This window comes from Sinocyclocheilus rhinocerous, unplaced genomic scaffold (genome assembly GCF_001515625.1).
Source record: "Sinocyclocheilus rhinocerous isolate Xijiao unplaced genomic scaffold, SAMN03320098_v1.1 scaffold2059, whole genome shotgun sequence".
Lineage (NCBI taxonomy): Eukaryota > Metazoa > Chordata > Actinopteri > Cypriniformes > Cyprinidae > Sinocyclocheilus > Sinocyclocheilus rhinocerous.
The window spans coordinates 477613-502607 of record NW_015629307.1 but is presented as its reverse complement, the minus strand read 5'-3'; the positions used below and the strand labels follow the sequence as shown (position 1 = coordinate 502607).

At 37.5% G+C, this 24995-nt stretch overlaps 1 protein-coding gene across 9 annotated transcripts; it reads left to right on the top strand.

Moving 5' to 3' along the window:
* The first annotated feature begins 25 nt into the window (after window positions 1-25).
* adam15 (ADAM metallopeptidase domain 15) lies at window positions 26-22767 on the top strand. 9 transcript variants are annotated; one of them, XM_016550761.1, is made up of 26 exons: window positions 26-605; window positions 2457-2551; window positions 8365-8441; window positions 8523-8601; window positions 8704-8780; window positions 9429-9636; window positions 9732-9797; window positions 9967-10038; window positions 10406-10575; window positions 10660-10744; window positions 10829-10977; window positions 11055-11232; window positions 12575-12667; window positions 12756-12951; window positions 13048-13156; window positions 13399-13594; window positions 15695-15772; window positions 15891-16002; window positions 16130-16277; window positions 16969-17019; window positions 17577-17685; window positions 19495-19560; window positions 19688-19768; window positions 22066-22134; window positions 22312-22466; window positions 22571-22710. In XM_016550761.1, the coding sequence occupies exons 1-26, from the start codon at window positions 431-433 to the stop codon at window positions 22638-22640; spliced, it is 2964 nt and encodes a 987-aa protein (XP_016406247.1). In that variant the 5' UTR covers window positions 26-430; the 3' UTR covers window positions 22641-22710. The 9 variants fall into 9 exon arrangements, with proteins under 9 accessions (XP_016406247.1, XP_016406246.1, XP_016406251.1 ...); XM_016550760.1 differs by lacking the exon at window positions 16969-17019 and having other exon boundaries at window positions 16101-16277; window positions 22571-22767; XM_016550765.1 differs by lacking the exon at window positions 16969-17019.
* Window positions 22768-24995: the final 2228 nt, after the last annotated feature.

Here is a 24995-nt window from a genome sequence, read left to right as displayed (position 1 = left end):
AAAGAGTTAATGCGAAAGAGGAAATCCCATCTGGTTGGACACACTGAGAAATGCGATTATACTGCCTCAGTTTAACACTGGCGAGCGGACGGATTGCGCACTATGCGACCCTCATAGAGAAAGCTTATTCTACAAGGTGATAATTAAAGGCGATGCCTCTATCTCTAAGCGAAATAGAGTAGCCATTGTTATTGTTGGGACTGAGCTGAGGTTTTCAGCAGGATGTGGGTTGCCCTGACAGAACCCACACTGGGCCGAGGACGCGTTCAGAACGGACTGCAGTTCTGCCTCCAGCAGCAGGTGAATGGCCAGGTGCGCCTTCACGTGTGACATCGTCTGACCGCGGGCCGTCTTAACGCGATACGCGTGACTGTTTTTAACAAGTGTACTGATTCGCTTCTCTACTTGAATTCAAAGAAGAGACAGCTCAATGCGTCACTGGACCATGAAGCACCATCAGCAGTTGTTCAGGTGTTTTTGGCGAACTCTCGTCGCTGTTCTTCTGTTTGAAGGCACCCCGCTCGTGATGTTCAGGGGGACCCTAACTCTGACTCTAAACAGGGATGACAGCAGCTTCACACGGATAACTCACTCCTTTCACAATGGTATGGGATGCGCTGCTTTGAATATTGCATTGAGTAATTGTTGCATCAAGGCAGTTAGGAATAATTATACATTTGCTTCTAAAGCTTAACATATAATGCTCTGTTTTGTTTGTAAAACAGTCAAACAAGAAGAAAGAAACACTATTTATTGGCTTCTATGGCTCCTTGAAGAACCTTTAACATCCATAGTACCTTTTTATTGCACACAAGGTTCTTTAGATAATAGATGTAGATGTTCTTCAAACTAAGAAAAAACTGGTTCTTTTAAGAACTGTTCACTAATATGTTACTTCCCTTACGAAAATTAACCAAGGTTTTATTATATAGTAAAAGTGAAGTAACCATGGTTTTTTGGTGTATTGACTACCATTTGTATAACCACAGTTTTACTACAAATACCATGGTTAAACTATGGTTAGTGTAGCAAACCATGGTTAATATGTGGTTACCATGGTTTAACTACAGTGATATGGTTTTTTGGTTTTATTTGTAGTAAAACCATGGTTAATTTTCCTGAGGGTTGGGGAACCCAAAATATTTCTTCTGTAGACCCACAAACAAACAAAGAAACACAGCGGACAGCTCAGCTATTTTAGTCTAGATAAGTCACAGGCTCTGTTCCTTAATAGTCTGCTTAGCAGACTATCGTTTACCCACCTAATCACAGGCTCAATGTTTGTAAACTGCTCAAACAGTATAATGTAGGACTGTTCATTCTTGAACATAATTGCTCTTCGATCTGGACTGCTGGAAAGGAAGCTTATTCTATAAAAGCCATTACACAGCCAAAATGCTCACTCGTTCCCTTTAGGATTTCCAGTTCTGACATGTTTCCAAGTAAATTAAACAGTTTGTTGAGAATCCTAGAGCTATAATGTCATCTCTGCAAGTTTTGTCATTTTTGGCTGGTAGTTCCAGCTATTTGTTCGAGCCAGACCGACCAGATTGTATTTGGTGCTTCTGATCCAGTTTAGAGGCCCTGCAAACCAGTGCTGTACATGCATGCTCCAGCACAGCTGTCAGTCACAGACAAAACAACAGCTGCCCTCACAACACAGCTAGCCTTTATAGTGGTTATTACTCACAAGTGTGTTCCTGTTAGGTGTATGAGTGTGCATTTGAGCAAAACCGTTCTAACACTCTGAGATGAACATGCATTATTAGAGAAAAACACAAAATTTCATCAACACAACTTTAATTCTTTGTAACTGATAGGTTGATAGTAAATAATGGAAGATAGAATCTTACAAACAGAAACAGAACTATCTGTCTGTGTTAGTTTCACCAAATTTGACATTCAGGGAAATTTTTGGAAACATTAGCCAAAAAAATAACCAGTGATTACCCAAGTATTTGGGTTGCATTTACAAAAAACACGCTTTTCACAGTTGAACAGATTAACCCTTCTTTCATTCTGACCCATTTTCAGTAAGCAGTATGAAATAAATACCACAAAGTTTTTTTTTTTTCATAATAAAACCAAAGTTTCTTTCTTTCTTTCTTTCATAAAATTCTATATTTAATTATTTACATGACATGTTATGACATGGCATGCTATGACCTTTCACCTTGGCCCTACAATATGTTATGTAGCGCTTTATATATAAATTTACTACTAAAAAACTACTACAAGAAGTTTTTCTAAGCACAAGTTGTTCTGCATAAGTAGCGATGAATGGTTTTGTTGTATGCACAAATATTGCAGAGATTCGTTAGAGATTAATTTCTTGTTATAAAATACTTAAGATGCCAAAAGCATTTGAAATTAACCAGGGAAATAGGCACATTTTGTGTATGACAGTTCATAAGAGAATAGGAAGTTTAAAAACTAGTTTTCTTTATCTCCTACAGTCACAAGTCATAGAAGAGAACTGAAGCCTCTGGCAAAGACAAGGCCGTTTGCTTTTGTTAATGGACATAGGAGAAGCCTGAGTGATGTTTTACAGGTGAGTTTTTGCACTGTCTAAGAACAGAAAAAAAATTATCACAGTAAAATAGCATGTTAAATTGAATGACATTTCATGCCTGTGTGGATAAAATTCCTTACTGGAACTAGTAATAAAAGTGTGTGTGTGTGGAATGGGGGAATTTAGCAGGACATGACTTCATAGTCAAGAGTTGCTCTCAGCTGCACAGGAAGTGTCCGTCCCCTTAATGTTGCCTCTAGTTCCTCTCTTCTCAGATCATACTTTATGGCAGGAAGTTTCCAGCTGAATGTTTCAACACACCTACATTCTCCCTCCAGGACAGGACAGATACAGACACCAAACCCACCTCCCTCTCTTGACCTTTAAATAATTACTCATTCACTGTCTCATAATTTATTTGATTCTCTTTGTCACTTCTCTCAACAGTGTGATATACAAAATGCTCCCTGGGTTACAAGCTGATTCATGTATTTTGTCATACACAGCCCCTCTGTGCCTAGTTGAATCACAAAAACTGAGGCAACGATGGTCTGTTTTTAGCCTGTTTTGCCATGGAAAGGAAAGGCGTGTGATGGCTTGGGTGTGTGTGCGTTTTTATGTATGTGTGTGTGTGTGTGTGTGTGTACACCAATGAATACAGTCTGTTGATTATAAACTGTTGTCCTCAAGCCATCCACCACCCACTAACTGGAACTCAAATTATATTAATATGGCAATTAGAGAGAGTGTTCATCTCATCTAAAACCTGAAAATGGCTTATACAGCTTAAAGGGATTGTTCACCCAAAAATGAAGATCATTTACTCACCCTCATGTCATTTTAAATCTACTTTGTTTTGAGACATGTATTTTTTTGTCCATACAATGGACGTCAACTGTAAACAAAAGAAGAAAGAAAGCAATACAGGTTTGAAACAACACGAGGGTTAGTTAATGATGACAGAGTTTTCATTTTTGGGTGAACTATGTGGGCAGCCTTATAATGTGCAAATTGATGGACAGACACTGCCTCAAAGTGTTTTGATTGGCCAAACAAATGGAGTTACCGAGCACAGATGTAGTTTTCTGTCATGTAAATAAGGATATTTTCTGAGTGTCACTCCATAAGAAATCTCTTATGGCACCCTAATAGAGTTTAACCTGTGTAGTCGTATCCCACACAGTTTTATTTACTTCAACCACAATTAAATATAGTGGCTTCTAGGGCTAGCAACCAGATTCAATTAAAACATTACAGATACAAAAAGATTCATGATGTTTAGTTCCATTTACATGCATTTTCCACCAATGTGGATGGAACACTCGGATGGTGTTCCCATGAATACAAAACATACATTGCTACCAGTTAAAACTGTTTCCTGAGTGAATGACTTTTATGAGCAAATCAAAAACATACCGGTGTGATGAATGGCTCTTATGAGTCGGTTCTTTTTTAGAGAATAAAAAATATATATAGTGTAACCAGTGAAGTCTCTCTAGCTCTTATGAGATATTTCTTTTTAGTGACTCACCAACACTTATGAATCACTCATGTACTCAACCACATGACTTTAATTTCTCCACGTCCGACTGCATGAACCAAGAACTGATATTGTGGTTGTTAATATGATAACTTGTAGATATATATACACATTTTAATATTTGTCAGTGGTATTTTACAAAAAAAGAAGTGAATCAGTTAAATCTCAAAATGTTATTGCATTTATTATTGAACCAAAGATTCCAGAATTTATTAATAGTAGTAATAATAAAAGAATCAAACCAAACCCATATGAGAAGGTCTCATTTGGGCCAGGGCTAAGGTGCAGGCAAACCATGAGTTCTGGTGCAGTTCTCCACCCAGCATTCATCAGCGGCTGAGGTCATTGCATGTGCACAGGGACAAAAGAGGGAAAAAGGGAAAAAAAGAGGCTTATAAAGAGGGGGAGAAATGGAGAGAGGGCGGAGCAGAAGGCAATAACAGAATAGAGGAAGAGAGAAAGAGGAGAACAGATTGGCTGAGACAGAGAAAAGAAAGAGAGAAGCAGTAATGAGTATTCAGGGATGGAGTGGTTAAAGGGATAGTTTATGTCATCATTTCCTTACCCTCATGTCGCTCCAAACCGGTATGACTTTGTTTATTTAAGAGAACACAAAAAAGCTTTTTTAATACAGTTAATACCCATTTGGTACCTTTCAAAGTTTCAAAACCGTATTAAAAAAGGGGTTCAAAAAGTCTTTTGACGTCATTAAGATATCCGGGTGATTCTGAAGAATGTTGTAAACAGAAAAAAGAGGGCCAGAGAAAATAAAAAGAAATATTGTGTAATGTGTTGCAGTCAAAGAAATCCGAGAGAAAAATTAGTCTGGTATGAAGGAATGGACTCTTGAGACACCGAGGATGGAAGTGGCAGGCTTTTGGTAAAAGTTTGGAGTTTTAGATGCATAAATAAAGATCTCTGCTCTGCCTCCACCTCCAGACTTATTTCTCTCACGTGCTTGCTTCATAATATTAAACATAAAACAATGACCAAAAGTAAATGAAAACCCTCCAGTTTTGTTTCTGGCACATGGGATGTCTATCTGAAAAGTACACACATTCGAACTCTCTTTTTCATCTTTGCCTCAGTCACTAGTTTGACTTGGCCCTGGTTGTTCAGAGACAAGCGATCCACCCATTCCCATTGAACTGCAGTCTGTTCCCAGGAGTTCATAGGAAATGCTCTCACCAGAACCATCTGATAGCAATAAATGTACAGGTGCATCTCAATAAATTAGAATGTCGTGGAAATTTGTTGAGATAGTGAGTTGGTGGGTTTTTGTTAAATGTGAGCCAAAATCATCACAATTAAAAGAACCAAAGACTTAAACTACTTCAGTCTGTGTGCACTGAATTTATTTAATACACGAGTTTCACAATTTGAGTTGAATTACTGAAATAAATGAACTTTTCCACGACATTCTAATTTATTGAGATGCACCTGTATAGCCTACAAATAGATGCCTGTGGTTTTGCAGGAAACCTGAACAATGCTGGAACAGTATGTGTTGGTTGAATGTGGGCTTCAGTTTTTGTGAACAGCCCAGAGGTTCGATCTTGGGAGAAAGTGCTTGTATGGGTGTGTTGTGCAGCTCAGTAAATGACTGCAGATGTGGCTTAGAGAGTGATGCTCTTGTGATGTCAGTCTCATGACCTTTTGGTGAACCTTTTTAGCAACTCCACAAGATCTTTAAGAGCATTTAAAGCTTTCGCAAGAGACTGGATGAGATCTGAGAGAGCTGTAGGAGGTCTGACAGCCATCCAGGATTTCAGCACAACCATCTTGTACTTGAGACACGACATCAAAATTGACCCTGTTTACTTTACTAATTCAGATCCCTGGTGCTTTTGCGCATTCATGTTATGTAAGGAAAATTTTGTCATAACTTTTCATCAAAAAATAATAACTTGCTCCACCTCTGAAACAACTGTCCTTTCCAGCTTTCCATGCAGGCAGGGAAATAATGTTAGTAAACCAGTAACCCAACAGCTATTTATGCATTGTTTTAAGCTACTGTTGTTGGTGATGCAGCCTTTAAATACTTGCCAAAAGCAATTTAATGTTAGTTTACATCAATGCAAGAAGGCCACTGTAATAATAACAAATAAAGTTAGATAAAAAAAAAAAATGAAACTAACTAGGAAATTATTAGGATTAGGACTGGCTATGTTGCTGCTAAGGGTGGCCCAACCAGTTATTAGGTTTAGGGGGCAAACACTTTTTCACACAGGGCCATGTAGTTTTGGATTTTGTTTCCCCTTAATAATAAAAACCTTAATTTAAAAACTGCATATTGTGTTATCTTTTACTAATATTTAAATTTGTTTGATCTGAAATATTAAAGTGTGACAAACATGCAAAGAAATCAGGAAGGGGGCCAACACTTTTTCACACCACTGTACATGTCCTGATATCCTGAATTCAGTTCATATTCACAAATTCCTGATTGAACAGGATTCTGATTCTGTTGAGTATTTCTGTCTGTTATGTTGTTATATTTTGCTTACATATGAAAGAAATTCATAGTTATTCCTATAAATTGTTAAAGAATCCTTTCATTTAAAAAAAAAATTTCAAGACTAAACAGAAACTAGTTCAATTGCTGTTTATTTAATAGATGAGTTTGTGAGTGATTCTAAATGATTCATTAAAAAGGCCAGTTCAAACAAGTTATTTGTTCGTGAATCTGGCTATGTGGTTGCTCTGTATGTTTTTGATTCACTAAAATGAACCTGTTTATAAAAGTCATTTGTTTGTAATTTGGACTTCCGGTCAACACTCTACGTTGCACACTGCCACGTGGACAACATGCAAGTTTCCTGCCATTATTTGGGGGAAACTTGAGTTAAAATGTGACTTCTTTTGCCAGGGCTGTAGATTTAATCTAGGTTGCACTGCTGCTGAAGAGCAGTGCAGGAATACTACCATAGAATAAAAAATCAATAGGAATCTATTCACGAATATCATGGGTATCACAAAATCAATATTTTTTACTCAGGCTATTTGAGCTACATCCAGATACTCTCGAGCGTGAACTTGACCTTCACCCACCACATGCTTGGAAGTCTCCTAAAAATGCATTTTTGGCAAAGTTTCCAAACTGGCTCTACTTTTACTATCACTTCTCATAATTTCTTTGATTCTTTTTTTGGTTGTTTATTCTTTTCTGCTCTGTAATGTTTCATCTTTGATCTAATGTCTTCAGCATTTCATCTTCAAGTGTGTGTTTGTTACTGTATGATCACGTTTTGTTCTTCACATCTACAAATTCAGGATTGCCTTTAACGAAAGAGAGAATTTAGCCTGCTTGGACTTCCATAAAAAAGGCACACAGAACAAATGTAACCTTTCCTTTTAAAGTCAGTTTGCTGTGAGAGATCGACCAGCAGGGAAAGAGAGAGGCCGGTTAGAAGTCAGATAGACCTGCTTTTATTGGCTGAGAGGAGGAGGGGTCAATAAAGTAAGCTGTTTCCATTAGCACATTAGAGAAAAGCAGGAAACAGCAGCAGCCGGTATAACAGGAAGCTGAGTGGGGTTTCACTTTTTCATCAGGCTGCTGAATGTGTGTGCGAGCCAATGGGATGTGATAGAACGGCAGGAAAAGGTGTTTAGAATAGGAAGTGAGATGAGAGAAAGGCTCAGAAAGAGTATGGAGGAGAGGACGTCTGTTTATAGCCCAGTTCACCCTCTAAAATCAAGCTATTTTATCCTCTTAGAGAACCCATCTTTTCCTCTGGCCATGTGCTGGTGCAGTGATTCCAAATCAGAGGTGTGTGTACAAGTTCAGGGTACTAGATTTGCTTTCTGCTTTGTTAGATTTATACAGCAGATTAAATTATAGATTAACTCATAATATTTAGAATCTTTCTGTTGACTTTTATAGCAGAATATATGTGCTACTGTGTCTGTTTTCCACTCACAGTACTCACTGTTATTTTTTAGTTCAGTAATAGTAATAAAATTACATTAAACAAGTAATGTGATGATATGATTTAGCATTCATATTTATTACCATAATATTAATTAAAACGTTTAATTTTTGTCAATAAAGGGATACTTAAGTCTCACTGGGTCAAAAGCGTTTCTATAAATTAAGAAGTGAAGGTTTAACACAAAATTTGTGATTTTTCTGCATGAAGAAAACATGATCTCATATGTACTGATACAAATAAAGACAGTTATTTGTAGCATTTTGCTGACGTGGAGCAGGAGGGCTCATAAATAGGCCACACACAAAACATCTCTGTATAACAAATTCACTATTCAAATAATCTCTTTGTAACATGAAATCTGTCTCTCTCGTTCTCTCCAGAATGGTCACCCTGACAGATTGCTGTGTGGTTTACAAGTGGGAAGCAGCTTGTATGTCTTGGAACTGGAGAAAAACCAGTAAGTAATTTCCTGTGTGTATAAATCAGTATCTAATGAAGTTTTATAAATCATCATATCTGAACATTTGTCTGCTTGCAGAGATCTTTTGCCAAAGCCGCCTAACGTGTTCTACTATCTGCCAAATGGAACTGGGGTATCCATGAAGGAGAACCTAGTGGTGAGTTGAGTCCTTTGTACACTAGTGCACATTTATTTCACAGCGCTTTTTGGAATGTTGCAGTTCTTTATGCACCTTAACGTCAATTTGTTTCTGTGACAGACGCATTGTTACTATCATGGTTCAGTGCAAGGTTACCCTCAGTCCCGTGTGGTACTCAGCTCCTGCTCTGGCTTACGGTAATATTGCTTTAAATTTTTCAAATCTTACCACATCCTGTGAGAGATTTAACTGAATTATGGTCATTGCTAAACTTTCAAAAATTTTGTGACTTAGATTTCAGAGGTCATGGAGTTGTTACTTAGTCAGAAAGAACGTGCATTACCTTAATAATTAACACAGATTGTTTATGGGTTTGAGATCAGTTTTGTAATGTCATTATTATCAAATTATTACCCAAAAGGATTTAGGAAGCACATACATTACAGTTCACAAGTTTGGGGTCGGTAAGAAGCCTCTTGTGCTCACCAAGTGATGGCAAAGCTGGATTTTCAGCAGCCACCATTTCTCCAGTCTTTAGTGTCACATGATCCTTCAGAAATAATTATAATATGCTGATTTGGTGCTAATGAAACATTTCCCATTATTATCAGTGTTGAAAACAGATGTGCTGTATTTTTGTGGAATTTATTATACATTTTTAAAATAGGTTTATAAGAACAGTATTTGAAATGGAAATCTTTTGTAACAATTGAAGTCTTTACCATTACTTTTGATTTAATAATGGATATACATTTACCATATGTTTGAATCAGATGTGTGTGTTAACATGATGTTCGGTCTGTGTTAGTAATGTTGATTCATGACACTTCTTTTTCTCTCCGCAGGGGAGTGATAGTCATTAACGCCACACTGAGCTTTGAGCTGCATCCTGAGGAAGAAAAGCATGAAAAAGAAGAGGAAGGGAGTGGAGAAATGGAAGAAGGATGGATGCATGTGATCTACACGACACATCCACAAACATCCGAGTCTAGAGATTGTGGAGTGTCACATACCTCTATTCCTCGCATTCAGATCACCCCACACACACACAGGGTGAGCAAGCTGTGTGTGTTTACTGTGTAGTGTATTTATAGGTATGTGCATTTGTTTGATTGTTGTCATGATCCTTTTCTGCTGTTGTGTGACAGAGTAAGAGAGACATTCTCTCAGAGACCAAATATATTGAGCTGGTGCTGGTGGCGGATCATATAGAGGTAAGAGAGTAGAGAAATCTCTCTCTCACACTCACACACACAGAGCTGTGAGACACTTGCTCCCTCTACTGGTATATATACTGCATCACAGCTACTCTTAATTGCTTTATAGTCTAAATATCTGAATATTTAAGGTTGCAGTTTTGAGTTTGGTGTTTCTTCCTCACAGTATCTGAATTATCAGAAGAATAATAAAACCATAATCTACCGCATGTTGGATGTGGCAAACCAAGTAGACTGGGTAAGTTTTATTTTATATACTGATCAAAACGTTTTTGAAAGAAGTCTACTAGGCTCACCAATGCTACATTTATTTGATCAAAAGTAACGTAAAAACAGTAATATTACTGAATTAAAAATATCAATGCTACATTTTTTACATAATTCCAGTCTTTAGTGTCAAATCTTAATCTTTTTTTCATACGTCCACCTTTTTATTTCAGTTAGTTGTCAAATCTACATCTCTAATATTTCAGCTGATATTTATATTGTATGAAAACAGTTGTTACTAGTTATAGTTTTAGTCAATAATAACAACACTGCTTGCCACTATACATATGCTGAAGTACATATACTTGTTTAAATCACTGGCTGTCTCTCTGTCTCAGTTCTACCGGCCGCTGAATGTACGTGTGGCTCTGCTGGGTTTGGAGATCTGGAGTGACCAGGACAAAATTAAAGTGGATAAAAATCCCACTGAAACTCTAAACCGCTTCCTGGATTGGAGGACCAGGGAGCTTCTGCCACGACTACGGCATGACAACGCACAGCTCATCATGTAGGTCCAGATGCATTGTGGAAAATATAGGCACCAGTTGATCAGATTTAATATGGTAAATCATAATTTGCTTTTATATGTTAGGGGTGAATCATTTGATGGGACGACAGTCGGCATGGCATCTCAGTCCTCCATGTGCTCAAAGGATCGGTCAGGGGGAGTGAATGTGGTGAGAGAAATCTTTTGTTTAATTTTGGCCTTTATGCACTAAAAAGTCTTGTTTTAGTATTACCCCATGTTTCCTGCACTGTAGGATCACCTGGTGAGCGTGTTAGGTGTGGCGTCAACGGTGGCACATGAGTTGGGTCACAACCTGGGAATGAGTCACGATACAGCAGACAGGCGCTGCCAGTGCCAGAACGAGCCTCGGCTTGGGGGCTGCATCATGGAGCCCTCCACTGGGTGAGCGTTTGTGACTGTCTGATAATATAGTGCTGGTGATAAATCGTGCAGTACGCAGTAAATGCTCCCATGTGCAGGTTTATGCCCGGTCAGCTCTTCAGCAGCTGCAGTGAACGGGATCTCTCTCTCTGTCTACTGCATGGTGGTGGAATGTGTCTGTTTAACGTGCCTCAGCCGGAGAGTCTTCTGGGAGGTCCACGCTGTGGAAACCTGTACGTGGAGAAAGGAGAGGAGTGTGACTGCGGCCTGCTGGATGTAAGTAAACGCCTGTTTGAAAAAAGTGACTGTGACAACTTCATAATTGGATAGTTCTCCTAAAAGGAATATTTACTCATTTACTTACCTTCATGTTTTTCCAAATCTGTATGACTTGCTTTCTTGTGTGGAACAAAATATGTTGAATTATAATTGTTTTAGGCTGATGATACACGGGCAACTTTATGAGCAATGTTGCCATCAACGGGCAACCAAGTGAGACACAGGGCCCACGACCAATTTAAATAGAAATTTGTTACCCATTCTAAATAGGAAAGTGCACAAGCAACCTTGTTAAAAAAAAATTTGCTCAAAAATTTGCCCCATGTATCATCAGCCTTAGAGAGGAAAGAAATATAGGTTTGGAATTACATGAAGATGTGTAAAAAAATCAGTTTTTTGGAGTTTGAACTATCCCTGATAGCAAGCATTACAGGCAGAAATAATAAATCATCAGTAGAGGTGGAGTAAAAATTGATTCACAAATGGATCATGATTCTATCTACCACCAATTTCGAAATGATTTACAAGTTTCAAACGTTGATTTTGTAAATATTAGTTAATAATGAAATGTTGGAACAAAAAAGGTGGAAGTCAACTGTGAGAGCAGTACATAATTTATTGTGCAGTGAGCTTACTGACTGAATGTAAGAATTTGACAAAACTAACGCATGCATTTAATAAGGTTAGGAAAAAAATTGAGACTCTCATCGGACGAAACCATCCAGAAATGAAAGACACAGAAAACACGAAGTACTTTATTCTCTGTGAATATCAGTCACAATTTTATCATCTTTCACTTTAAATATATTTGTTTAAGCATGGTGATTATAATAAATATTGTTTATAATGGTAATATAATTTATGTTTGCTATATATTTTAAATTCATGTGTTATTCTAAATACTGTTGACTTTAAAGGATTTGTTGTGGAGTGAGGGAAACAAACTAAGATGTAGTCATATAGTTTTGTAGTTAAAAATATAGTTTTTATAATGTTTCTAAACATTTTGTTTTATTTACAAATATTTTACATTTATTTCTTAATATAATAAAATTTACACCGATGTGACTTATCTGTGTTTTTATTTCTCTCCACAATGCAATTTTGACCCACTGCGAGAAAATTCAGTAGTTTTACTATATCCAATCGAAATTCGATTCAAAATCGAGAATCGTGAGATTAAAGACAATTCCCTCCCCTAATCATCAGGGCTATTAAGAATTTGATGACAAACTCTCTGTCCGAACATGTCAGACTGTAGGATTGTAAAACAAATAAATGTAGTAATGCGCTGTTCACCTCTGTAATCTGCTTCCTGTTTGTGTGTGTGTGTGTTTAGGAATGTACTGACCCTTGCTGCAATGCCAGCACGTGTAAACTGGTTCCCGGGGCCCAGTGCTCTTCTGATGGCATCTGCTGTGAGAACTGCAAGGTTTGTAAAGGTGCATATGATTACACACTTAAACATGCGCAGGTAATGGCACTCTCTCACTGCATCCCAACCATATCTTTCCCAACAGCTGCGTGTGGCCGGGTCGGTTTGTCGGGAGCCGTTGGGAGATTGTGATTTGCCGGAGTACTGCACTGGCACTTCGCCCTACTGTCCTCCTAATTTGTTTCTGCAGAACGGAGAGTCATGCAAGGACGGGTCCTCGTACTGCTATAGCGGCGTGTGTGCCAGTCTGGACGAGCAGTGCCAAATGCTCTGGGGACCGAGTGAGTGTCACATGCTTCACAATGATGAATCTGATGATTCTCATCTAGAGTCTAGATTTATTGTGGTTGAATCTCTGTTCTCTCCGCCCCTCGAAGACTCCACCCACGCTCCACCAATCTGCTTCTCCTCTGTGAATAAGCAGGGTAATAAATACGGAAACTGTGGCCAGATGCCCAACGGTTCCTACATCCCCTGTTTGAAATGGTGAGGACATGTAGCCTAAAATCTGATCATTTTCAAGCGCTGATATGATCATGATTGTTTCCTAAAATGTTTATTAATGTTTATTAAATGTATATTATTGTCTGTTTTGTGATTTATTTGCATATACTGTGGAAGCATAATTACAACAAAAATGTGCTGTAATGTTGTTTACGTCTAGTTACATTGGACCTTGTGGAAATATGATTGTAATCTTTGTTTTTAATGTGCTCTGTTTTGCTTAGGGATGTGCATTGTGGTAGGATCCAGTGTCAGGGTGGAAATGAGCGTCCTCTGCTGGGCTCCAACGTTGAGATTCTGACCACAACGGTCAAACTGAACCAGAGTGACTTTACCTGCCGGGGTGCCTATTTTAATCTGGGTGATGATGTTTCAGACCCAGCCATGGTGTCACAGGGGACGGCCTGTGGCCCCAACAAGGTGAGTGTACATTAAGGCCATGTCCACACGTACACGGGTATTTTTATAAACAGAGTTTTTCCTTCTTCCGTTTTAAAAAAAATCTCCGTCCACATGAAAACGCAAATGCATGCTGTGAAGCACTGTCAAGAGCATGCCAAACCAACAGGTGGCGATATAATCTCAACCGTAAAGCCATGTTGGCCAATCAGAAGCCTGAAAAAGTCTCCAGTAGGCGGAGATAACAGCGCAGGCGCCGACGTCACAAGCCAAAAACTCCGGTTTGCTGTCTACACAATAACACTGCAACCGTATGGAATGCCAATCCTGCCATAATTAGAAATAAATAAATAAATGTACAAAGAAATGTAAAAAAAAAAAGCAATTATAAATATATAAATAAATATACAAAGAAATGTAAAAAAGCAAAAATAAATAATTATTTATAATTTTATTTCCTTATTTATGTATTTTTTTTATTTTTTTCCACATTTATTTATTTTTTCTTTTATTTATTTATACATTTATTTATTTCCACTTTTATTTATTTTCACATTTATGTATTTATTTACGTTTTTATTTATTTCCACATTTATTTATTTCTACATTTATTTATTTCTACATTTCTTTGTCCGTAGGGTAATGGGAAGGGCGTGTTTTACCTCAGGAATAGCAATCGAGCCAGAGTAGGCAAGGGGTAAGCTTTGAGGCCACAGTGACACCTTGTGGTGCCCAAACGAAGTACAATAAGTGTAGCCTACATGATGTGCCTGTTGATAGTGTGGGATGAATGATTTAGATGGGCACTATGGCCAAAATCGTATTTAAATTTCAAGTGGGTGATTGTTTAGGCTGGGAAGCGTGCAATCTGTGATCGCGTGCATTTGCTGAAGCTCCCGAAAGCGTGCTTTCTTATGCGCGCTGTTTTTTAGGTTTCACTTTCAGCGCATTGTATTTGTCATCTCGTGTCTGATTTGTCTATAGTTTACCGTGTTATCTGTTCCTTGCGTTTTGGATTACCTTTTGCCACGTTTTTGTTCTGTTTTGATTATTTTGTTACTTTCAATAAACTGTAACTGGATCTTACCTTGTCTCTCCTGGCATTCCGTGACATTGTCACAATGCAGCTGCAGCGTTTGCTGTAGTTTGTATGCATAATGCCTCTGCCACCAGTCCACCTGTTGTTTTGCACCTGTTATCTTGAGGGTGGAAAAACATATGAGTGATGGAGAACATATTGTCATGTTATCCTATGGAATGCCAATCCTGCCATTATAAATAAACGTTCAAAGAAATGTAAAAAAGCAAATATAAATATACAAAGAAAAGCAAAAATAAATTATAATTTTATTTCCTTGTGTATTTTTAAAAATTTTTTCCACATTAATTTATTTTTTCTTTTTATTTATACATTTATTTCCACTTATTTATTTTCACATGTATGTATTTACGTATCCATTTATTTGTTGATAGTGTGGGATGAATTATTTAGATGGGCAATATGGCCGAAATCTTATTTCAATTTCAAGTGGGGGGTGTTTAGGCTGGGAAGCGTGCAATCTGTGATGGCGTGCATTTGCTGAAGCTAATAATTTTATTTCGTCATTCGTGATTTATGATTTTTTATGAAAATTTAGTTTTATAGAATAGCTAGGGTATTCGTTATGTTCGTATATTGCTTATGATGAAAATTCATTAGCCTAGCCAATTTGTTATGAAATAAATAAAAAAGTGGAAATAAATAAATGTATAAATAAATAAAAGTGGAAAAAAATTACGAACGGCCTAACCGCGTAGAAAAAGCTGCAGTTTTAAAAATAACTGTGTTCGTGTGGACAGGGCCTAAGTGTGTCTTTTTAGGATTACAATTATGTAATACAGATATTCTACTGTACATTTAGTGTCATTAATCATGCTGAGTCATTACTGAATTCCATAATAAGAGATTTTCTTATTTATAGTAAATTTTCCACTTGTTTCTTAGTCGAGCACCCAGTTGAGATCGATGTGCGTGCTTTTGCCTGCTCTTCACTTATTTATAGTCCTGGAATTGTTTTAAAATATATTTGAAATGTATTCGATTTATTGCATGTTTGATTTATTGTAACATTGTTTTCTCAGGCATGTGTAGACCAAAAGTGCCGGGACGTGTCCATGTTTGGTGTTGAGGAATGCCGCAGGAAGTGCAATGGCCACGGGGTGAGGAGGGGGGAGGGACGGAGCGGACACTGCCACTTCAGAGAATTATAAACACTTTTAAGTTTTTCAAATGCAGTTATTTTTCTGTTTTCTCTGTTTTGTGTCTTTGTTTGTGTAGGTGTGTAACAGTAATAAGAACTGTCACTGTGATGAAGGCTGGGCTCCTCCTGACTGCAGATACTCTGGAACCGGTGGCAGTGTGGACAGCGGCCCTGCACGAGAGCCCAGAGGTACCACACATACACACACACACACACACACACTGATTCATTAGACATTTGGACTCAGTAAGTAACACATAATCACAATGATTACATTGGCGTGGTAGTGTTTAGCCTGGTTTTTGTTCGTATACAGATTCAGATCCTGCGCGGGTGGCTCTGCTGGTCATTTTCCTGTTTGTGTTACCGGTCTCGCTGCTGGTTGTCGCACTCCGCTTCCCCCGCTGTCGACGAGGCCTTGTGTACCTCGGCCACACCCCCTTCAACAAGAGCCGACAGAGCCGGTAAGACTGAGAAAAACACAGAATGAGGTTAAAATAGGTTAAAAGATGATGCACTTTATTAAAGCAATTTATCTCACTTTACTTAGCCTGTGTAAAGCAGCAATGACAAATGACGTGAGAGATACTAATAAATAATTTATTTAAAAAATGGCATTTAAGCTTGCAGTGACTTAAAATATGACGAGCATGTTTTTAACTTCCGAATTACAATAATTTTTGGGAAAGATAAATCATAAATGTCCTGGTGAAACAACAGTCCGGACAACATAATAAAGGAAAAAAGCTTTAAAAGGAATGAAATTAGTAAAAAGAAAACCTTATTTAGTAGCTTGGCAAAATCTTTTATGATGTAGAAATAATTAATAAATGATTTAACATTTTAATAAATGAATAAACTGCTCATTAATATTTAAAATTGAATCCAAGGTGTAAGGACTATTGAACTTTTTACTTGATGGTTACACCACATTAAATTTAAACTTTTATTAAAAATCGCATAAAAGTTTTTTAAAAACAAATGAAACCAAAATGACTACAAAGAGTACATTTCTAAGAGTTTGGCACAAACATACTGTAAAAAAAAAACCTTAGGTGTTAATGTCAGATAAAAGATCAAATCATTCATCACAGTCAAAGATCATAATATAAATCATTAATGATATTATTTTACTGTGTTTTACCCACGGTGCAGTGGGGTCTTGGTGGCCTATATTGAATACTGTGTGAAAGAGGAAAACCGGAGGTATCTCTGAATGTGGAGCTTCAGTTTGTGGTGCAAAACAAACCATGTGGTAGCAGTCGCTATTCTCATATAGCTGAACATTTTTCTCTCACCAGCAGGGGCTTTGAATGACAATTAAAAAAGAAAAAGAAAAAAAAAATCATTAAAATTGGCTTAGCATTGGCTGTCATTCACAAGCTCCTCTCTGGTTATGTGCATTGTAGTACTTCCAGCATAAGAGTTTCTTACAGTTTTTTTTAAAACACCAGAGGTCTGGTTCGATGAGAAGAAATGTTTGTTTAGTTTTAAATGTTAAGTGTCTCCCTGCTAGCTGTCTTTCTCACACAGTTCTCCAGTTCCCTATTAAACAACAGTATGTGAAGATTTGGATAGTGAGATGCTTGTTGTTCTGTAACATTAAATTCCCTCTGATATTATATTGGTATAAATGTAACGTTGTGTCTGTAACGTTGACCAGCAACAAATAGTTCTCAACATATTTAATTTCTTTATGCTGAAAAAAAGTAACATTATTTTGAGGTTAATAATATTGTGAAGATATTGTATTTTCCCCACAGGACTCCTGCCATGGAGCTTGCAAATGCTCGAAATGGAGATCAGGTGCAACCGCTCAGGTACCAGTGGCCCCACCAGAGCGACATCCCTCTCACCCAGGCTATCAGCAAGGTACAGTAAATCTGATCTAGAGAAAAACAGTGCTGCTCCAGAGCACCGCTCAGTGATACAATTACTGGAGAATGATCTTCTATAATGCGGTGTAGGGTTACTGAGAGTCTGTACAGAAATACAGAAATGAGCTCACAGTGAGGTCACCATGTCCATGACAAAGCAAGCTGGTGGTAGATTAGAGTTTGGGGTCTGTAAGATTTTCTTTTTTGTTGTTGAAAGAAGTGTCTTATGCTCACAAAGGTTGCTTTTATTTGGTCAAAAATACAGTGAATATGGTGAAATTTTATTACAATTTAAAATAACTCTTGTGTATTTTAAAATATATTGTATTCCTGTGATGGCAAAGCTGAATTTTCAGCATCTGGAACCAGCAATCCAGTTACTCCAGTCTTCAGTCTAATATGCTAATTTGGTGCTCATTAATCAGTTCTTATTATTATCAATGTTGAAAACAGTTGCAAAAGAATTGAATGAAAAATTGAAAATAACAAACGTCTTTACTGTCACTTTTGATCAATTTTGATCCTCACTGAATAAATGTAATTTATAAAAAAAACTTACTGACCCCAAACTTTTGTACAGTTAATTATGTAATTCATCTATAAATCAAAAATGGAGTAAAATTAGTAAAAAATTTAAATAATACAAGTTAAATGATATTTTATATTATCGAATCTATTATATGAATCTATTGGCAGTTCTAGTCTCGTTTCATTCGTTTCCCAAAGCTGTTTAATTGTTGCCAAAGGTAGAGATACTGAGATAACAAACTGGTATCATATCAAAGTGAACATTCTGGTAATGATCCAACCCTAGAATGTATCATGTGGTTCTCTGTAGTAGATTATTTATTTATTTTTATCAGTAAGTAGGACAGAGGCAAAATCCTAGTCATAGATGTCCTTTGAAAGGTGAATTAAGGCTACTGAGGGCTGATACACAGTCTTAAGCCCCGTTCACACTACAAGCGACACGCAACAGCAAAGCGACACAATCCCATTCATTTCAATGTAGAGCTGGCGATTTTCGGCGACACGAGCGACAGCGGCCGTTGGCGACCGGATGGGGCGTGTCCAGCGACGCGACAAAGTTCAGAATCCTTCAACTTTATGCAAACTTTCGGGAGCGACAGCCAATAGGAAAGAAGACAGTAGAGCTCATGTGATCGTTCTCCTCGCAGCGCCGTAGATAAACATACGCAATGGAAGAAAGTAGGCTCTGTTTCTCATTAATTTTTGTTTGTATGTACGGATTTAATTTAGATTTAGATTATATTTAGTCTTTTGCCTCCAAAATGTTTGTACTTAGCGGTAAGAAACCTTGATTCGCTGTCAAGGCAACCAGTATTGAGAACGCCCACTAGCAACCTCATCGCCAGCCCCTGGCGACATGCAGCGACAAAAGTCGCTGCTAGTGTGAACGGGGCTTTGGGGTTATAGAGGTCACAGTTCTTCTCTTTCACCTGGATAACCAAATTGGTCTGGGTGACTTTAACATCGATCCGTGGAAAAATGACAAAAACTGTGCTTGATGCAGTAAAATTACAGCCAATGTTTTTGTTTTCTGTATGTAACACATGCATTGCTCCTCTGTTGAACCTTCCCTGCATGAATACTGCATATGTTTCCACATAAACTTCTAAAATATCTGACTTCACTAAGTCTCCTTCTGCTGCTGTAACAATACCAGCCAATGGCTTACTGTCATGCCTAAACCAGCTAACGTTCCTTATGGTAACATGCATGTGCAATAAAAGTTCACTCCCTCTCTACTACCCCCTCCGCAACACTTTTGTCTTATTATTAGGTCCAAAACAGGCCTGCTGCTCCAACTAAACCTCTTCCACCTGATCCTGTTGTTAAACCCGCTCAGGTAAATCTCATTGCTGCTCACAAAGCTTGTGAGGAACAGAGATGTATAGAGGTGTTCTGGTAGATGTAGCGTTGTGTGATATACACAAAAACCAATGCAGTTTTTATTGCTCTTTCTGGTTCTTCAGTTGGCAGGGCATTGGCCCGCTCCTCCCACCAAACCCCTCCCTCCTGACCCCATCCCCTCAGAGAGCAAGATGCAGTGCAAGGTAGAGGGAGCAGTTGCTGCTAGCTGCCATGCCATGTATAACGTGTCTGTTATTGTGTCTTGGCCCAAAGTGTCTACCTTTAGAAACTCACTCCATGTTTCTAGTTGTGGTCCATGTCTCTGTGTGGTTGCATGTGGGTCCTGTCATTTGGGTTTAACAGTAAGATGATGGTGGTTTGTGCATGCGGGTGGGAGTGAATGGAGTGAGATCAGACTGGGGGAGAGCAAGAGGTCATATATAATCTGGAATATTTTTTAAATATCACCATAAAGAAAATGTTCTATTGACATCTAATTCATCATAATGTGCACTTCCAGTTGTAAGTTAAGTTCAGTTGACTTGAATGCTTATGCTTAATAGCTTTACCTTAATTAGATTTGTAAACCAGTATTCATTAACAGATAACACACGCAATCACATATAGTAATTTTTATTAATTAATATATAAAAGTGCAAAAATGAAATTAACTCACAACCCTAGTGGCTTGGGAAAAGGATGGATGGAAATTAGATTAAATTATTGAATTAATTTAAATAAAATATTAATAAAATGAAAACAAAATGAATTCAGTACAATATTAAGTTAAAATTAATTTAAAAAAATTAAAATACATTTTAAAATTACATTTACATTTGAATTATACATTTCATTAAAATAAATTATATAATACATTTAAAATTAAAAGATGTAAACATTTCAAAATTAAATTATTTTAGATTTATTTTAAAATGTTTTGTAAAACCTAGTGCCCTTGTGTGAAAAAGTGAAAAAGAGTTAATATATGCCAACACTAGAAGCAGTGACTTTAGTTATTTATGTGTATTTTAAAGTTTTTCATGCCTGAAGACAGCTTAATTGAAACATTGAACATCAAAGAAATAAAAAAGACTACATTTGTGCTCATTTTACCACTAGATACATATTATCACCTTCCACAATCAAATTTGAGCAGATAAAGAGTTGGATAACATCACTATTAATAATAACTAGTTTGTAAAAACTATTCTGTGATGCATTGTGCAGAAATACTGTATGTACTAAGCATTATATGAGAGTAGTTGATATCAAAACAACAGTGTTAACCTTACTTTAATAGTAACAGTACTTTAAAGTCCACGTGAAATCAAAATTGACTATATTTATTTTGTTAGCGCACATTGCTATTTTTGTGGTGAACAATTCATCCGTGCAAGTCAGTCCACAAAAAAAATGTGTTTGCCTTCGTAATCTTTAATCCAAATCTGAAAATGCTCCTCCCCTCTAAAATGACGGACCTTCTCTGATGACGTCAGTTTGACGGCTTGGGCATGAGCATGACATCCTTAACCACGCCCCTCCAACTGTCAGTGTTAATTTCCGAATGAAACGCCAACTTTACTACATCCAATCAGTTCGCAGTAGAAAAAACAAGCCACGCCCTCTATTTTCCTCATTCAATAGTCTGTTTCTCTCAGAAGTACGTCACAATACGGAAGTAAAATCAGTCGCAAACTTCCGGTTCACGTGGACTTTAACCTTAGTTCAAGCTTAGTACAGTGCTGGGAAAAAGTCTTTGCCCCCATGTGCATATATAGCATGTGTTTTATCTCTCCCAGTCTCTCTGCAAGGTGAAAACAGTGATATTTGACCAGACTTTTGCATGGATGAATCAGAGGAATCAATTGTGCAGTGCATGGCCTATGATTCAGTCTGATCTCGGACAAATGAATTTTCTGATCAAGGGAAAATCATGTTGGAATAGATTGATCCCCAATGATTTGAGTGAAACGGCACAGTAATGCTGGGTACACACCACAAGATAATCGGGCTGATTTTGGTCCGATTTCTCCCCTTCCGACAATACTAGGTAATGTCCCGATTATCTTGGTGGTTCTAAAGATTATCTTATCAGATTTTCCTGTGGTGTGAGGTGTGTTAAAGGCACAATATGTAATTTTCGTCGCTAGAGGGCGCGTATTCAAAATAAACAAAGAGACAAAGGTAGTTTGATGACGCCGTGACTGAGTGTGGAATCATGGGAGTTGTCGTCTTCATCCCCACAGCCGATGCAATCCGACAGGACTCGGGCAGAAATCATGTTCATGGATGAGCTAATGATTTATTAACATAGTAGAATGAAGCAGGGTGAGGCTGAAAGCCGTCGAAGCGGATTTTTTGTCCTCATGTTTGTGGTCTCTCACATCTTGAAGATCTTATAAGATTTTAAAAATCTTTTAGTGTGTACCCAGCATAAGATGGTCTCACCCAGCGCTTGCCTTTCTCTGTCACATGGCTGCATCTGCGACTGTACGTCCAGCCCACAGGAACACGACCGGCTGCACCAAGCAAGCCTCTCCCTCCTGACCCTGTCCTCTCTACCCGCCAGGTATCACCGCAGGCGTGTAAAGTGTAACTCTCTATTAACAATACTAATCAGCTCTTGTTCTGATACATCTGAGAGTATCTGTTTCTCTCAGTGCAGTCCTTTTGCTTTTATTTTGAACAGTGATGTATAGCAAATTGAACTTATGAGACAAAAAATTATGACCTCATCCTGTTTCAGAACCCTGTTCCCCCCAAACCTCCAGTTCCCAAGAAACCACTGCCTATGGATCCTTCATCCCACCCTCATCCACCCCCACTGCTGGGACATCCAGGACCCGCCACATCTTCATCATCTTACTCACGTAACCCTGTATCAGCTGCTGCTCCTGCCAGGTGAGAGGACAGATGCTTTTTTCTGTAATATTATGCAACAGACAAGAGATTAAATATTGTAGATGGAAAAGTGTAATCTGATAAAATCTTATTTCTATGTACAGACCTGCCCCTCATCCGCCTTTACGGAGACAGCAGTACCCTGAGAAACCCCACGCTCCTCACCAAGTATAGTCAGGAAGGAAGCGCTGGCCCAGCCGCAAATTTATGGACTACACTTTTTTTTTTTGTCTTGTTTAATGGTAAAAAAAATAATGGTGTCATTTAAACAAGATCAATTTGAGAAGAAAAATTGCATAACATATTAAGACTTATTTTTAGAGAATATATTATGAATATATAGGGTATAATACTGTATACCCTATATATATATATATATATATATATATATATAATTATATAATAGGGTAAGAAATAGGGTGAGATATGCAGTTTTCCTTCTCATGTAAATGCATTTCAAGGACTTTTATGGCTTCTTATTTTTACTGGGAAACGAGACAAAAACCAGTGATCAAGAAAAATATTTTTTGCCATTTGGACCCACTGTGGGACACTATGTGATGTAGACTTGCACAATTCTATTTGCACTGACCATGAGTGAGGATTTTATTCTGCAGGGTGAACATTAACACCTGTACAAACCTCTGTTGCTCTGCAGCTGGGTGAGAACTTCAACTTACAACTCATTTTGAGGCTCACTGGGCTATCTGAGAAATTACAGACTCCAGTGAAGATGAAAGAATGTTATAATTCTGAGGAACTTGACAAAAAATACACACTTTTCAAAGTTGACATGAAGTGGATGTACATTCCTTTTGTGATTCAGATGCTCAGTTCAACGCATGGAAATAGGATATGACGAGATGATGCCTTGAGGAAGGAAGGAGTCCTGATTTCTTTCTCTGAGATGCTGTATGCATGCTCAGTTTGCCTGATCTGATCTTTACCTACAGAATCTCTTTGGTGCCTAAATACTTTGCCACACAACATTTCATCAATGATTGTTCTAATACAGTCGCACCAAAACTGAATTTCCGAACTCTTTGTTTCTAGAACTGTAAATTCTGTCCGGTGTCTTACATTCCATTGAACATCAGCTGGTCTCAGTACAGACATTAGCATTGGACACAAACACACATTCTCTGTAAAGTCTTTACTGTAAAGTAATGTCTTATATCGGTATCAAGACAATTCATATTGTGATTGTAAATGCTGCTGCAGGGGAAAAGCTGGCTGATTGGAAGATCGCCTTTTCGATCAAAGCACTGAGGAAGGTATATTTAAGTGTATTTTGACATATGCAGTATTTTTAATGCAATAAACACGGGATTTATTTTTACAGTTGATTCATGCATGCAGTTTTTGTCTTATTTTTCCAGAATCATCTTCATATTTTATTTATCTAGCTTTATCACACAGGTTACGACCGTATAAACATTTGCTAACAAGCAACATTAAGACGTAAAATCACAGAGGGATGTGACATCACATCCTTTTATGGTGGTGAGTGGGCCATATAAAGTTAATGATTGTGATGATAATAGATTGATGCTCCTCAGTGTGTTTAAGGTCACTGTATTAAAAATATGAAATAAGAGGAAGCAGGTATAGGCAGAATAACAGACATTAAATAGAGTAAAATCTATCATTTCAGAATAATACTGTATATGCTAAAATCCCATATCAATATGTCATCAGGTACAAGTTCCGTTACGCATTGTGACAACCTTAAATGGTGAAAAACATCACTCTCATAAGTTTCATAATGAGATATGCTGCTGTGTAATGTCACCTTTGTCATTATTGACTTTTATTGCATGTTATGTAACCAGAGCATTTGATACTGTGTTCACACCTACAACTTGCATAAACTATAACTTCCAAAAATGAAGGCCTTAAAAATTCAAACATCTCAGATTTAACATTTAAACATCTTAAATTCTTAGAGTCAGGACTTAAAATGTTGTATACCTAATATTTTTTTCTCAGCATTTTTGTCTTTTCCATTTAAAATATCAGTTACTTGAGATGATGAAGATATGAAATCTTGTTTTTTGAGAAATTTAACAAAATCAAGTGATGTTATGTTTGAAACAAGAACAAATATTTGTCACTGGGGTACGAAAACATGTTTTTCCTTTGAATTGAGCTTTTTTGTATGACATTGGCAGATATTTGTTCTTGCTTTAATCATAAATTCATGATCAATTTCTCAGAAAACAAGACTGAAGTTATTTCCAAAACAGAAATAAAGATCTTTTGGAAGCTGTTTTTAAACTTTTAAAGGTGTCATATGATGTTATTTTAAAGATCATTATTTGGTGTATTTGGTGTAACAGAATATGTTGACATGCTTTGATGTTCAAAAAACACATTATTTTTCAAATACTGTACATTATTGTAGGTCCTCTATGCCCCGCCTCTCTCAAACGCGTCGTTTTCAACAAAGCCCCCTCCTTTGACAAGCGCAGTCTGCTCTGATTGGCCAGCTGACCCAATGCATTGTGATTGGCCGAACACCGCAAACAC

Excerpts from the sequence above, each read along its gene's own strand:
- adam15 (XM_016550760.1), top strand. The coding sequence starts at position 431 with ATGCGTCACTGGACCATGAAGCACCATCAGCAGTTGTTCAGGTGTTTT. Across the intron at positions 10,576-10,659 it reads GACAACGCACAGCTCATCAT|GGGTGAATCATTTGATGGGA; the intron begins GTAGGTCCAGAT and ends TTTATATGTTAG. Across the intron at positions 17,686-19,494 it reads TCACCCAGGCTATCAGCAAG|GTCCAAAACAGGCCTGCTGC; the intron begins GTACAGTAAATC and ends TCTTATTATTAG.